At 44.4% G+C, this 16,145-nt stretch overlaps 1 protein-coding gene across 1 annotated transcript in view; it reads left to right on the top strand.

Moving 5' to 3' along the window:
- Positions 1-3,176: 3,176 nt before the first annotated feature.
- Positions 3,177-16,145, top strand: part of cdc42bpb (CDC42 binding protein kinase beta (DMPK-like)) — a 39,417-nt gene continuing 26,448 nt past the window's right edge. Inside the window, exons 1-4 of the mRNA XM_020624643.1 lie at positions 3,177-3,379; positions 11,288-11,379; positions 15,080-15,163; positions 15,915-16,010. Of these exons, the coding sequence (XP_020480299.1) occupies positions 3,211-3,379; positions 11,288-11,379; positions 15,080-15,163; positions 15,915-16,010 (441 nt within the window). The 5' untranslated portion in view covers positions 3,177-3,210. The remainder of the gene's footprint in view (positions 3,380-11,287; positions 11,380-15,079; positions 15,164-15,914; positions 16,011-16,145) is intronic.

The following is a 16,145-nucleotide window of genomic DNA, read 5'->3' as shown; positions in this document are numbered from 1 at the left end:
TTGAAGAAAGGTCAGAGTAAGCACAGTGTCTTAGAGTGAGCCGGGGCAGCTGCAGTGGGTGGTCAGAGGATAATGGGGTACAGGGGAGACCTGAAGTGGGGCAAAAATAGCTGAATGACAGAAAGTTACTGAAGTGAGGGGGGAAATATTTAAACAAGTAACTGGCAACCCAGGACCAGAAGCAATAAGATGTTGGTGAAGAGATGAGAATGGCTGATATACTATATAGCTGATACATGACTATATACTGTATATGTATATGTATATGTATATGTATATGTATATGTATATGTATATGTATATGTATATCCAAAAAAAGAAAGGAAAGAGCAGAACCCCTCAAGAAAGAAAAAGCCTCTACACGGTATGTACCACCGTCAAATAGAAGAAGTGGCTGATACTGAAAAATCCTACCAGTGGCTGGACAAAGCTGGACTGAAAGACAGCACAGAGGCACTAATCATGGCAGCACAGGAACAGGCTCTAAGTACAAGATCAATAGAGGCCGGGGTCTACCATACCAGACAGGACCCCAGGTGCAGGCTGTGCAAAGAGGCCCCTGAGACAATCCAGCACATAACAGTGGGGTGCAAGATGCTAGCAGGCAGGGCATACATGGAACGTCATAACAAGTGGCTGGCATAGTGTACAGAAACATCTGTGCCAAGTACAGGGTAGAAGTCCCAAAGTCAAAATGGGATACACCTCCAAAGGTGGTTGAGACAGACACTGCCTTTTTGTCTTTTTGTCTCTCCCCTCAGGTACCCGCACAGCAACACTAGAACACAGGCACACTCTAAACACACACACCAAAACCCCAAACTATATACTGCCCACCCAGGGGGGCACTATGGGGGATCCCACCAGACGCTCCCCTCTTGAGCATTCTGGGAGATCCCACCAAGTGTCTCTCTGCCTCCAGCGCTACAATGTGTTTATACCTGAGGTCATAGTTAAAGGTGGGGTTGTACTGGACTGCATCATATTTAGAGGTGTCTCTATATTTTTATCTTCCCCAGCTATGTACATGAGAGGGTCAGAATATTAGGAACATTGCCTAATGACAATGACTGGCAAATGAAACAGGATTTATCTGCTTAGTATTGAGTGTAACCTACATTAAATATGGACGGTGACAGATGCAATGTCACAGTCAGTATGTGTGATAGGCTACACATGTCTGATAGTTTTACACAAAGTTCTTCAGTGAGTTCAACACTTAAGCTGCACTGAACTTTCTCATGACTCTGTCAACTCGTGACTGGGACCAAGAAACGCCATGATGTACTGTGATGATGTCATACAAGTGATGTCAGACCAGGGCGCGACCAGTCTCTCCCGGCTCCTGTTAATCACAGCATGACGTCATGTATTCGGAGCATTTCCGGTGTATGAAGGCGGGGTCTCGGTGTTCCACAGGGAGAGACAGACAGGTGAGTCACGTAAGCACAGAGCAGCAGGTCCTCACTTCCTATACCGGGATGTCATACTTCAAAATAAAAGCATGGAAAGGGTCTGTTTTCAACAGCGGCAGATATTCAGTATTTGAAATACTTTTAAAGTCTTCATCATGATTTATTTTGATATTTCTCAGAGTTCTACACGGTTGTATGCCATTAAAAGGTTTTCACCGCTCGCAGGCTAATTCTTCTATTAGTCTTATGTTTAAATATTGTTATAGGAGAATTTTAAGCTCAGATGACAGCTGAGACAGGTATTTTGACACCAACTGAACTGTACCTGACACGTTGTAGTTTAAAGAAACATGAAAAATATAAAAGAAACATTCTTTAATCTTTCTTTTTGTTATACATAAGAAAGATCAGATTGTTTATACATCATGTTTTCAAAAAGAGCCCATGTCTATTGTGTTTTTGCATATATTTGTTAATATTTAACAATCAAAATTATAACTTTTATTTCAGAATATTTTCACTATCAGTCAATGTGATGATCATTTTCACTAGTCTTTGATATATTGTTTGGGCTATAAAATGTCAGAAAACCATGAAAAAATCCTGTTATAATGTCCTACTTTACACTGATAGATTTATATTTATATTTCTTGTTTTGTTACACCTGAAGTACAAAAACATAAAGATATTATTACTGTCATAAAACATAGGCTTCATAGGAAACAGGAAAATTTTACAAATTGAAAAGCTGGAACCAGAGGACATTTGGTATTTTTTATTTAAAAATGGCTTGACTGTTCACACAAATACAGTCAAAAAAAACTGAGTGTGGTCAGAAGTATGAAGTGAGCCAAGTGAGAAAGATACCAGTAATACCAATAGTAACTAAAAGGTTCAGCAAAATATTATGTGAGACGATGTCAAAGGCTGTGCTCAGATCAAGCCGGACAAGAATAGTTGAGAACCAGCATCAGCAGCCATTAATAGATCATTGGTGACCTTGATCAAGGCAGTTTCCGGACTATGTTTTGGGCAAAACACAGACTGAAATAGCTCATTTCATTATGAATGAATTAATATAATGACTCAACAGTTGTTGTAAACAAGGTAAGTTTTGTGATGTGGCTCGGGAGAAGCTGGATGAACGTGTGCTGTGTTTTATTGTGAAACTCCGTGTAATAGGAAGTATATTGGCAGGCTGCACCTTGCTTTGGGGCAGCTAATCTAGATTCAGCCATATTCCCGCTGGCCAGCCACACCGGCGGGCCCCCTCAAAACACACAAAAAACCCCTCATGCTTCCCGCTGCCCAGCCACACCGGCGGTCCACCTAAAGACACCGAAAAATCCTCTCATGCGCTCTTTGTCGGTGCTGACGGACATTTTGGATCCAGCCGAGTCGGTCCCGGAGCTCCGGGACATGCCAGGGAGCTGTTACACCGACCCGGGGACATGGAGCAGCGGCGGCCAACCTGAGAGTCGACGGTCTGACCCATATCCCGAGTTCTGAGAGGAAAGTCCAGATTTACTGGGATTAAAGCCGATGTGGATGACGGACAGACGCGGTTTTGCAGGCAGAACGGCTCACAACACGACGCAGCGACGGTAACCGGCGGAGACACACCGACAACAGACTGCTCAAAATGTCGGGAATGTTTTCCCGGAGCTAACGAGCTAGCTGCGGTTAGCAGAGCTCAGGACGACTCGGCAGGAAGCGGAGCCCCGGTGGCGGCTTACACTCGGACTGCGCAGCGGGGAGTTTCAGCGGGAGCGGCGGGAAATTATCGCGGCTCAGGATGTCGGCTCAGGCCCGTCTGAAGCGGCTGGAGGAGCTGCTGCTGGAGCAGAAGGCAGAGGGCTGCCTGAGCGTGGAGACGCTGCTCGACCTCCTGCTCTGCCTGTTCACCGAGTGCTCCAGCTCTCCGCTGAAGAGGGAGAAGCACATCACCGACTTCCTGGAGTGGGGTAAGACCTCGACTTGGTCCTGGACCTGGTTTTATCCTTTACATCCGTAAACAAACTACAGAATGTCCCCTCAGCCGGTACCCGGTGCTCCCCCAGGGACAGAGAGGGGGCTACAGGGAGGTCGAAGAGGATTTATCCAGGCAGGTTCAAGGACCTTGTAGAGGTTCCTGGAACTTTTAGGGGTTCTTGTTCCTTGAAAGAGGGGTTTTTATTAAATCTTGACAGGTTCGTGTACAATCACATTGAGAGCCGCGGTACCAGAGTCAAATTCCTGGTGTGTCCAACACATCTGGCCAATAAAGGTGATTCTGATTCAAGGGGGCTTCAAACGTCCTGGAAAGGCTCCTGTTCAGATTTTGTGAGAGACCATGAAATAGGTTTCAGAAGGGTTCTCCTGAGGTTTGGGGTTGAAATTTGGTTCTGATGAAACTTGAGGGCTTCCGGTGGGTTCCAGGGAAATATCAAGGCTCATTGACAGATGTTTTAGGACCTGTGGCAGTGGGAGGTTGAGGAGCCATTGAAAAACCTTAATGGGGCTCTAATGAATTGTAAGAGTTTCATATGTGGTTCCAGGGTTCACTGAGAGAATCAAGGAGAAGTTCAGGCATCGTAAAATGTGTCAGGAGGACCCAGTTTTAAGTACATGCTTAAAGTTTAATATACAGGGTTTCCAGGATATGCAGACATCGCTGAATGAGATGCAGTGGTCCTTAAAGGCATCCAGGAGGTTTATAGGATCCTTGAGTGTGCTTTTGTGTCCCCTTAGGGTTTTGCAGATGACTGCAGTCCTTCCAGGATCATCATATCATTTTAATTCTCTTTAATATTTTTCTAATTTATTTAGCGTTTTCCAGGGCACAGAATGAGGCATGAAGGAGGTTTAGGAGATTCCAGGTTCCCTAAAGGCTCATAAAGGAGGCTTGGGATTTCCAGGATATGCAGGAGCCCTCAAGGGGGTTTTCAAGTACCCCTGATTTTCCCAGATTGTATTGAATGTTTTCCAGGCTGGTTTGGGGATGGTTCAGGGGTCTTTGGGGTTTCTAAATGGTTTTGTGAGTGTGATTTAGATCCCTGTGCGATCTCAGTTTCCCGTGACGTGATTCTCCTGTGTTAGCATTAGCAGTGAGATCCCTTGCATCAAACTAAGCGCTCCCTTTTCCTCTCTAAGCTGCATCAGCTAATAACCGCAAAGTGATTTATTTCCACCTCAACTACTGTTCAACACTAGGTGAACAGGGCAGGCAGCACAGCGTTTGAAAAATAGTTGCAGAATGGCACAGAATATCTTTCACCATGTCAAACATGTTGGATTTGTGTTGAATCACTCTTCTCTTCCTGTCTACAGCTTGTCATGTGATGTAATGCATTCCTGTTGTAGGTTATAGTGAGAAAAAGGGAGTGCTTAGTTTAATGCGTGGGATCTCCCTGCTAATGCAAACATGGCTGAATCATTGTCACGTGACACTGAGATCGCAACGGGATCTAAATCGCACTCCCAAAACAGTTTATCACGCAGTCCTTGTTTCAGCTGTTGGGGTCTTGGTAGAGGATCAGGGTTCTCTTTAAGGATTACATGTGATGTCTCACGTTTTCCAGCTTAGGACCCTGTCAGTAGGCACCAGTTATGTCTGATCATGGTCTAGGTGTGGGTGTGACCTCTGATCTGAGAACAGGTGAATCTGAGGGTCCGTGTGGACAGGAAACAGATGTTCATGTTTCTGTCTCTGGACCGCAGCACAGGCTGCTGCAACACCCACTGACCCACTCCAGCTTGTCCTGTCCTGTTTGTTCTGGGCCGGTTACTGCAGTTGACAGTGTGACTCGGATCAATAACTGATGAAGTGATTGCTTGATCACTGATACTTGATCTGATTGGTGATATTATCAGCTTGTTTCCTGTCTTCACAGTGTTGCATAAGTAATAATCAGAAACTGATAATTCATCTAACGATCAATAACATATGATTAGAGTAGAGCTGCGGCCATTGATTATTAATATCAGTGACTGATTGTCTTCTTGATTGATTGGAGGTCTTCAGCTGTGGTTTAGTCCAGAACCTGCAGAGTTTGGCTCCACGGACTGAGCTTAGCTAGCCTTACTGGCCTGCTAATAACTTACTAGGAGAGTTGGATCTGTGTGTGCTGTGTTAAAGACAGACACGGAGAGGAGGAGCTGCTCACACATGTTCAGTTGGCTGTGTGTGTGTGTGTGTGTGTGTGTGTGTGTGTGTGTGAGAGAGAGAGAGAGAGCGGGGCAAGGAGCGGTCGAGTGAATCACACAGAGGAAACGTGAGAAAATTGTTATGTAATTATGGCTAAACGTAGGTTGCTGATGGTTGCATTTGGTCGGATGCGCATACCAAAATCTCAACTACGTGTTGTGCAAAGTTGGGTGTCCCGTACGTCGATTGGTTGATCCAACTCGCACCAAGACGTAGCTGCCTGCTATTGGTCAGCTAGTGGGTGCTTGCATCTCTGGAAATGTCTGGGCAAACTGGTATCACTTGGCTAGACTGACCACCTCTTCTTAATCTAAGTAGTTACTCTCTTTGAAAAAATGCCAACACCCGATAAGGAGGCATAATACCAGTCCTAGGATGAAAATTGTAACAGCTTCAAGCCTGGGTCCAAATCACTACATCTCTGTTTCCTGACTACTTCTTTTCTGTACTTTGCTGCTTGAGCACCCCCTAGTTACAACTTTAACGTTCATGCAACACCTATGCAACCCTCTCCGATTGACAGACGCCCACACGTGCAGTCTAAATCTGGCAGGTGTAGTGGTGAAAGCAGCAAGTACAATGTTGTCATAGATGTGAGTTACTGTGGGCTGCAGCTTGGGCAGCATTTTTAACCTATATGTGTTTACATTTTGGAACACGACGTATGCCAGTTTAACTGTTATCAGTTCATGTCTGCCATGTGCTATTGTTTGTACTGAGTGAATTAGGTTAATACTGAAGAAATCTTAAAAATCTCTCAAGCAGGTTCTTAAACTCTCCAACTTCTGCTCAGTACATGTAGTGAGTTAGACTGTAGGCAGCAACTTTGAGGCCTGTTTATAGTCTACATTTGTTTGTTTTGGAGCACTAATTATACCAAAATTGCTATTAATAGTTCACTCTTGCCATGCTCTATTGGATGTACTCTAAAGAATTCGTTAAGACGTGATTTTCAGGCAAGTTCTGCAGCTTTCTAACCCCTGCATTAACTCATAATTAAAAGGTCCTGATCTCATAATTATGAGATGAGATAAGATCCTCATTTTTTTTCTTTGGTGAATATACTTCTCTATCTTCCATATACACCCATTGCTGAATAGCAGTTGTGGTAGAAAGGCAGAAATTTAGTGAGGAAAGGGAGCGCTTGGTTTGATACAAGGGAGTCAAATTCCTTGTATTTTTGATAATACTTTACAATAAAGTTTATTCTTATGCTTATCTCTCTGCTAAAGCAAACGCAAAATCATTCAGGGTTTTCCCAGGTTTTTAAAAGGCTTAAGTGCTTTTTGTTAGACCGGTAAAGTTGAGCTCAATCAGAAACTCTTATTTTTAGCCGTTTTACTTTGTACCACTGATGAACAGTAGTAATCTGCTGTCTCTAGCTAGGCTTTTTCTCCTGTTGCTGCTGGTCATGGCGCCATTCTGTTGATATATTGTACAGTGCAGCACTGCCAAAGCTTGATTAGCTTTGTGCATATGCTATATATTATGCCCTCATTTTAGTTGATTTCTGCCCACAAAATGTGATATCTTGTCTGTGTCATGTTATGTTGTCTTTGTGCTCATGCAATTGCACTGAACCAACTTCAGCCCTCTAAGGCTATTGCTATTGGGGTAATACAATGAGCCAGCCATTATTACAGCCTTTGTCACACAGTTGTTATCCCAGTAGCTAACTTTCTGCTGTGTTTTCACTATGGGAGCCTAACAAGCGGTACACCCCATGCTTCCCTTTACCATCACCAAGCGTAGTCTCCGGTATTGCTGTAATTGGGCCTGAAAAGTTAGGCCTGACGGGGCCCAAGCGCCACAGAATTCGGCCCGAGCCCGGCCCGAGCCCGACAAGTACATTTTTGATTGACAGCCCGAACCCGTTTACAGCCCGACATTATTCAAATGTGCGCACGGCACACGCACACAACATCGCTCAACATGACTTATCAGCGAGGAATTCCCTGTCGTTTTGCTGTCGTATTTTAAGAGAACGTTACATTTCTTGCATTTTACATAACCCACTGGGTCATTGTTCTCATTATGCACATGTTCAAAATGTTGCCACGCCTCAGACTTAGCTGCTGCTGGTGTAACCAAAAAATATACACCAAAGGCAAGACTTTGTTTCACATAATCAATTACATAACCCACTGGGTCATTGTTCTCATTATGCACATGTTCAAAATGTTGCCACACCTCAGACTTAGCTGCTGCTGGTGTAACCAAAAAATATACGCCAGAGGCAAGCCTTTGTTTCACCTCATCCATCTTCGTTCTTCGCAATGCATCTTTCTCACGCTAATTGAAACGCATCACGTGACCACTCATTTAACGCGCGAGCCCGAGCCCGGCCTGAGTAAAAATGATAGAAATTAAGCCCAACCCGTCGGGTGCACGACGGTCAGGTCGGGTTCGGGCTAAGAATTACAGCTCTAGTCTCTGGGGTTGATGCTGACCGTCCTGTTTTGTTTCTCCACTGTATTTTCTCTGTCGGTCTCTGTGTAGAGGAGGGAGGGGCTGCTCCTCTGCAGTCTGGAACAGGAGGCTACATTAGTCCTCTAGACCTATTTTGGTTTTAGTTCCACCTCCTGTCTGTGGATCAAAGTTTTTATTTCACAGCAGAAATCCTGTAGATGATTGATTTTCTTAAAGTAATCTCGAGTCAGAATGAAACTGAGTTGAGGTCTGAAGATCATTTGTCTGTGTCACCTCAAACACACCTGATACCAGATGTCTGTCTCCTTTCTATTTGGATCCACTCAGGTAGTGGACCTTCTGAAACACAAACCTGAGACATGCAGCAATAAGCCCCAGACCAAACCCAAACCAACTACACCAAGTAGAATTAGGACCAACCCCAGTTCTGGTACCTGGTTGGGTCTGGGTTCCTCAGAACTGAGGGGACCCAGCAGGACCTAGGCTGTGGTTCAGTCTGTGGTTGTTTATTAATCCATGCTGCCGCTGGGTTCATGTTGAGTGTCTGTGGAATGAAGACAAGATGAAACCTGCAGAGATTTCTACAGTAGAACATAAACCTGCAGGGAGGACTGATGTGGACTTGGCCCTTGTCAGAGCTTGCTTTCAGACGATGGGTGACGGTGCCAGCCAACACCTGAAAGTAACTTGGTCAACATATCAACAGTCTTTAAAGCCTTCAGACAGCAGACCTTGTGTGCTGGTAAAGACCTGAAGGTCCAGGAGGAACTGACCCTCCTGGGGACCAACCAAGTGTGTTGCTGGCCAGTACCGACGAGATCAGGCCACCTGATTCCTACAGTAACCCATGTGAGAGCAAATAAAAACATTAAGTATTGTCTGTCAGGAATGACTTTAGTTTTGACGTGATCTAAAATGAAAGCAGTACTGAGCACAGTTGTAACCAGATTCAGCACAGAGATTCAGACGTGAACTTTGAGTGACAGGGCCCAGCAAAGTGGACTGTGGCATCTGCAGGGCTGAACATGAGCACCTGAGTTTTATCCTGATCGAGCTGTAGGAAGATTACCATCCAGCACTTTACGTGTTCAGTGTGGTTGTGGAGGTACAACTGGTTGTCATGTGCGTTAACAGGCAAACGGACCCCTCATACAGAATTTATCTGCAGAAAGATTCAGCAACAAATCAGTTTTCTTTGCAGGTTTAGATAAATTGGAACCAGTAATGAGATCCTCCTCCTGTTTTTTTTAAGTCAGTTATCCAGACTGTCATGCTGTATTGTAGCAGTTCTTGGTTTCACAACTTGTCAGTGAAACTCAAATCTAAGCTGTTCAATCAGACCTGCATCTGTTCAAAGATAATAGGCCAACCTCCAGAAGCATTGTGTTTAGCAGCCCATCAAAAAGCGTGCTTGGACTTGCCAAAAATATCACTTCTGACTCCTCACATGCCCTAAATGGAGAAAATCTATTTTGCCTTCCAACAGACGGTTTAGAGTCCCTCAGTTTAAGCGAATCAGATTGAAGAACACATTGTACCTCGTTCAAAACTGCTACTGCAGTGTTGGGGTCTGGCTTTCATAATTTCTAAAAGTAAATGGGCTATAATAATAATACTATAGTAGGCTGCCTCTGTGCTGTTAATATGACCTGTCCCTCCTGCACTAGCTCTCCCACAGCAGCAGCTTGTTGGCCGCTGCCCTCCCCCTACATCTCTCTCTTCAGCCATCTCTTCCTGACCCTGTCTTGCTGTTTCAGCAGTGCCATTAAATATTTTAAACAAATCAGTTGGATCATTAATAATCGCTTTCCCACATGTGTTTTTTCAGTATTCCCAAGGACTGAGGGGGCAAACATTCAGCATCAGAGTTTATGTACTAGCATTAAGTATATCCACTTGCAGAGCAGTCCATATACATCCACGCTGACCTCGGCATCAGCTTTACTCTAACATTAGCCTAGCTAGCCTTACTAGCTTGCTAATAAAATATTAGAGGAGTTGTATCTCTGTGACTGACAGCGTTGTGTTAAGAAAAGCAAACACGGAGAGGAGGAGCTGTTCACAGATTAGTTGTAATGTGTTTGTGTGCGAGAGAAATAGAGCAGTGCACGGAGGGACTGAGCAAATACATGTGCTACGCATGGCACTACATTGATATAAGATTAACCTAAATATCGTAGGGGGGGGGGTTGGGTTCCTGAGTTATTGTTATGTTCATCTTCTGTTACGGATTGTGGGACCAGGCCAGCTGGGCTGAGACACCATGACTGAGATTTCTAACTAATGGGCTCCAGCCACTTGTAAATAGGTGTGTGTGTTCTTATTAAAAGTGGCTACTCTTGGGTGGGGTTGTGTATTGTGGCCCTTAGAGCTCATGCAAAAAGACAGATCTAGGTCTGGCTCCAACTCAGTTTATCTTTAGCTTGTGTTACACTGGTGTCAGATGTGGAATCAGATAATGATGTCACAGTGGGAGTTTGAAGAACTTCTTGTGCAGTAGAAGCAAGAGGGAGCATGACCTAGAAAGTCCTTGCAGCTGCCTGCTACCACACCGACAATGAGAGCCCGCCAGAAGGAGGCTGCTGATGGAGCCGGGGCTTCCCACTTGACAGGCCGTGGGAACTGTGCTCAATCACCAACACTGCAGCTTGGCAAAGACCCCGGGGCTGATTCACTGGCCGGAGGGCTCAGAGCTGCAGATGGCCCTGACTGCACCAAGGGCTCCAGCACCAGTCACCACCCCAACGGCAGTCCAGCCAGGAGGTGACATCATGGTGCAAGGGGCCAGTTAGCGAGGTTCTGCGAAACTGCCACACTACAGTGGGGAAGAGCCGCTAGAGACGTACCTCATCCAAGTGCAGATGGCAGCTGGGTGAACGGCTGGTCAACTAAGGAGACAGCCCACTGGGCTGTGCTCGCCCTGGGGGGCTCTGCAGACCCTCACTGACTTTCTGATATGTTGTCTAAAGGCCTTTGTGTGTTCATTCTTAAGGTTCTCTGCAGAAACACTGAGGTGCTGCACCTAAACCTTTCTATAGCAGGGAAAACTCTGTGTGTATATTCACTACCTGTGTTTCTACACTCCTGATGCTACATGTTTAGTAGTAGTAGTAGTAGGTCTGTAGTATTTTTATTTCATCAACATATTTGTGGTTACTTCTCCATAGTAGCCTATGTGTGTGACGTTGTATTATCTCTGTAATACATCTGTGACCTGCATGTTTCTAACAGTGTGTGTTGTTTCTTGTCTCCTCAGTGAAACCATTCACCACAACGGTGAAGGACATGCGGCTGCATAGGGACGACTTTGAGATGCTGAAGGTGATTGGACGAGGAGCTTTTGGAGAGGTTAGGCTTCCTGTCCTCTAACACACACACACCTGACATCAGGTTTTCTTCTGATCTTTGAACTCGGGGTTAATAAAGACTAGTTTTGGTCTCTGTGCTCAGGTTAAATAAAGAGCAGTTTTGGTTGCCAGACCCTGGTTTCCTCCTGCTCAGCGGTGGGTTGTTTATACAGGGTGAAAACTCTCCTCGGTAAAGACAGGACGTTGTCCAGAGAGCAGCTTCCAGGAAAACAGAGGACGTCAAACATGAACAGGAAGCTGTGATTAGCAGCGTTTTTCTTCTTTCTGTGGGAGCTGATTTAAAATGGTCTGAGATTTTCTCGTTGGGTCAAGTGATAAAACCACAAAGTAGTGTTAATACTGAAGTTAGTACTGTCTGCCCCAAACTATTTATAGGTCTCTGATCATCCTGTCCTACAGTCTTCGTCCCTGGTACATGGGTCTGAACTTGTGGACACACTTGTATGTCATTGGACGTCCCTCTCCATCCGTCCTGTGTAGTGACAGGAAGTGTTTTCACTTAAATGTGTCTGTGCATTTCCTGTTTATTACGCACAGCTTCCTGTCTTCTTCCTCTGTGGTTCCCACTGGAACTTGGTATTTTTCTTTACTTAAAGGAATCGTTTGGAATTTTTCAAGTTGCTGTTAAAACAATATCAATGTATCACTACGTACACGTGAATAGATCTTAGTTGTTGTCACTTCTCCTGCTCTCCACACTGGCTATGAATGTTTCCACCTGGAACGTCACTATGCTGTAAAAAAGATAAGGACCAAAATACACAACTCTTGTTCTGTTTAAAAACTCACACTGACGTTGGTCTATTTAAGACATATTTCTGTTTTATTTCCCTGGACAGTATCTTGCTGAGCTGTGGCGGAGGGATACGTTATAAACACATAATCAATATTGCTGTGTCTTGGTTATCATCACATGACCATGTGAGGTCTAATAGTATAGACTAACAGTAGTTTATATAGCTGAGTCAGTGTCACTGTCACACTGTAGGTGAGCTGCTGACTGTCATCACTGTGGCCTTGTTAGAGACTTGGAGCTCTCTCAGCTTTGTAAATGATGTGCTTATGGTCATTTTGATTGCTATCCGGGACAACTTGGTCCTTTCAGGATCTCTCAGGACAAATCTGAGGAACCTTTGGACTATTGCTTGTTTCTTACAAATCACACTGGATGGATGAACCGTGTTCTCCTTCACGTGCAGAACAGATGAGGCAGAAATAAAACACAGCAGTAGGTTTTACTGGTGAACTCATTTCCATGTTAACTCTGTGCAAATGGATTGTAAACACTGGCCAACGACAACAGACCTACAAGCAACTACTGGAACATATCCCTCCGCTGCTCCTCAGCATAGAACTGCTAACCAGGGAATCAAAAAGGGGAAATTTGTTTTAAATAGACTAACTTTGACTTGAATTAGCTCAGCGGGACAGCTGCATTTGAGCCTGAGAATAACTTCAGAGGGATTTTTTTTATTTTTTTATTATTTTTTTACTCAATGTGTTGTGTGTTTTGGCCCTTATTTTTTCCATTCGAACCTGCGGCTGCAAATGTTCATGGTCAGTGTGGAGAGCAGGAGAAGTGACCTATTCTCATGTACATGGGGATACCTCAATATTGTTTTAACACCAACTTGAAAAATCCTGAACTATTCCTTTGACTTTATTTAAACAGATGTAGAAAATTTACATCAGCCAGCAATCAATAGTAGGTATAGGTTTGATTACTGACTGATCCAAAATGTAATCTAGTAATGTTGTCATACAGCTGGGAGATTGCAGCAGGCTAAGTTAGCCGTTAGCCCATAAGCTAATGTTCAAAGTGTGACCAATAACACAATAAAAATGTATGGATTAGTGTCACATGTGACTAAAAGCTTCACAATTTTTTATTTTTTTTAAATTAATATTTACACATCACAGATGTCAGTGCAGTGGAACAGGCTGACAGCCCGAGAGGCGTCTTCATGTCCACATAGTCAGTCAAAGGTAGATCGATGGCCTGCAGAGATTTTATTCTAAATGGAGGATGAATCCTCGCTGTCTAATGGGCTTCTGGTATTTAAATGTGAGATCACTGTCCTTTACACTGATGATCATAAAGGTGATCACGGTAGTAAAGGCAAGTTAACGTGCTATCAGGCTACTATCTAATCTGGATTCCCCACCCCACATAAACTTATAATATACTCTGATCTGTGCTTCACTATGGACTGTATGAATGAGAAAGCAGCCTGTCACAGCTTCTTCAGACTCTTCAGGAGGGGGGAGACGGAGAAACTTTGGGCTTGAAGAAAACCTGCCAGTGAGCAGTTTAGATTCACAGAATTACTGCTGTAACTGACTCAGAATTAACATGCTCTCCATTTCTGGAACCAGAAACCCAAAGTTTCCCTCATTTCACCTCAAACAAACTCTGGGTTTTCACTTATCCTGTTTTCTGGAATACCCCGCTGTTGTCTGAGGACTGTGGATAAGACATACATGAATCCTGATGAAACCGCTGGAGAATCGGCTCACGCATTCAGCTGATATTGATCCAGCAGGAGGTGGAGGCAAGACTATTTTCATGTTTTGACTTTGGTTGAATAGAAACCCGCAAACGTGGTTCAGTCACTGTGTCGCAACAACTCAACTTGCTGCTGTCAATCATTAATGTCTCCAACTGCTGCAATTTCAGTCCGTCTGATCAAAGTCCACATGTCATGTTCACACCTAGTCTTCATTCAGACCCTTTAACCACCAAATACAGCTTGGTCAAAGAAAAGCTTCTGGATTCTTCACACATTTTGAAACATTTTTTTTTATTATTTTGACTGTGGTAAAAATATTAAAATACAAATCTAAGACTGCACACTGAGACCCCTAAATGGCAGCAAATCAGTGGAGAGCCCCAACAGAACCCAGAATCTTTGAACTGCTTGTTTTGGTCGGTGAAAAACAATATTCAGTCCCCAGACTCTTAGCGAGGCGGGCCCCCGGTCTACTAAGGAGTTGGAGGCAGCCCCTGGTCTACTAAGGAGGCGTACATGTCAAAGTGTCCTTGGGCAAGACACTGACAGAAAACCAGATGTTTTTACACACTTTCACAGGGGGTTTGTGGGTAATAAAATGTGTGCTAACTGCGGCGTAGTGCTTTCTGATGCTTTCTTCTTAACATAACTCTACTTTATCTGTGTGTGTGGGTACATTGTCCACATACCTGACGAAAGGTGTGTCTGAGCCACACCTGCCTGCAGCCTCGGGATATAAACACACACACCAGGCTGCGTTACTGTGTTTGTGAGGACAGTCCTGACTGACTGACACTCAGCCTGATCCTCACAAACACAGTAGCCCACAGAACAAACACATGACCAGGACCAGACTGGTCTGCGTTAGTCCAGACCAGCTCACTGTAAATGTGGAGACAGGTTCAAGTTCACGCTGTCAATAGGTGAGTCTTTTACTGAGCTCTTAGGGCGGAGCCCTAAACATGGCTGGATCAGACAGGTATTTCATATCAAAACAGACTCTGGCTGTGGTCGGGTAAAGCAGGTTGGGAGGAGCTCTGTCTCAGCCAATCAGATCTCTGAATTGCAAATACCTGTTAGGATGTCTCCTGTCTCTGAACATGTTTTTACCTGGAGGTGATGTTGCTGAAGTATCCCCCCCCCATCTTTGTCTCCTGTCCTCTCTCTCAGGTTGCCGTGGTGAAGATGAAGCACACTGAGAGAGTTTACGCCATGAAGATTCTCAACAAGTGGGAGATGTTAAAGAGAGCCGAGGTGGGCTTCGTCATCGTGTTGTATTTACAGATGCTGCCACTCAGAATTGTGCTTCCCAGCTGAATGGCGTGCAGCTGGCATGCAGGTCTTGTGAGCCTTCCGGAAGCACCCCGTCTTCTGTTGCCTGATAAGGGTTTAGACTCCACATTAAACACCCCCGTGAAAGAGTTGTTCTTTGATTTGCATGGTGTCACCATTAGATGGCGCTTTGTTCTCAAGCGCACTGACCAGAGCGTGACTGCCTGAAGTACTGTGTTCACATGGCAGAGTTGTGTTTTTGTTTAGGCCACGGTTTATACAGTAGAATTGTCTGACCATAATCTTTATCGTACAGTTACTGCCCCTGATAAAAAATTACCTGTACACTGGGTTTCACATTTCTAGTCAAAGATCTAGGCAAGGTTAGCCGTCTTCAGTTACGTTAAGAAATAATACATAGGAAAAAGAAAACTTATGTGAACATTCATTTGAAACCTGATGTATCACACAGCTGCTGTCACAACCCCACGGTTAAGTGGACTTTGCAAACGATACTGTCTATGCAGCTTCATTAAAACACAAGAGGCAGAACGAGGGTTTAATGGCCGGGTATCACAGAACTGTCCTAACGTACACATTACGGTTTTATAGCCTGCGTGTTCAGTCGCCCCATCTCTTAAAATGTTTCTGGCAATTTAAGGTGGCTGCATCTGTAACATGGACTAGTGCTATGCTAGTGTGTAGTATGTAATGTGCAATGTGTACTGTGCAGACGGCGTGTTTCCGTGAAGAGCGTGATGTCCTGGTGAAAGGAGACAGTCAGTGGATCACAAGTTTGCACTATGCCTTCCAGGATGACAACTACCTGGTTAGTACTAATATAACTGTTACTGTGGTACTGGTTGTAATATTACATTATTGTTTTTGGTCATGTATTTTGATGTGTTGTACTGCAGTACCTGGGGATGATTTTGGTAGTAACAGATGTACCTGTGTTGTACTT

The sequence above is a fragment of the Monopterus albus genome, unplaced genomic scaffold (genome assembly GCF_001952655.1).
Source record: "Monopterus albus unplaced genomic scaffold, M_albus_1.0 scaffold334.1, whole genome shotgun sequence".
Taxonomy (NCBI): Eukaryota; Metazoa; Chordata; class Actinopteri; order Synbranchiformes; family Synbranchidae; genus Monopterus; species Monopterus albus.
This window is presented reverse-complemented; position numbering and strand designations above follow the sequence as displayed.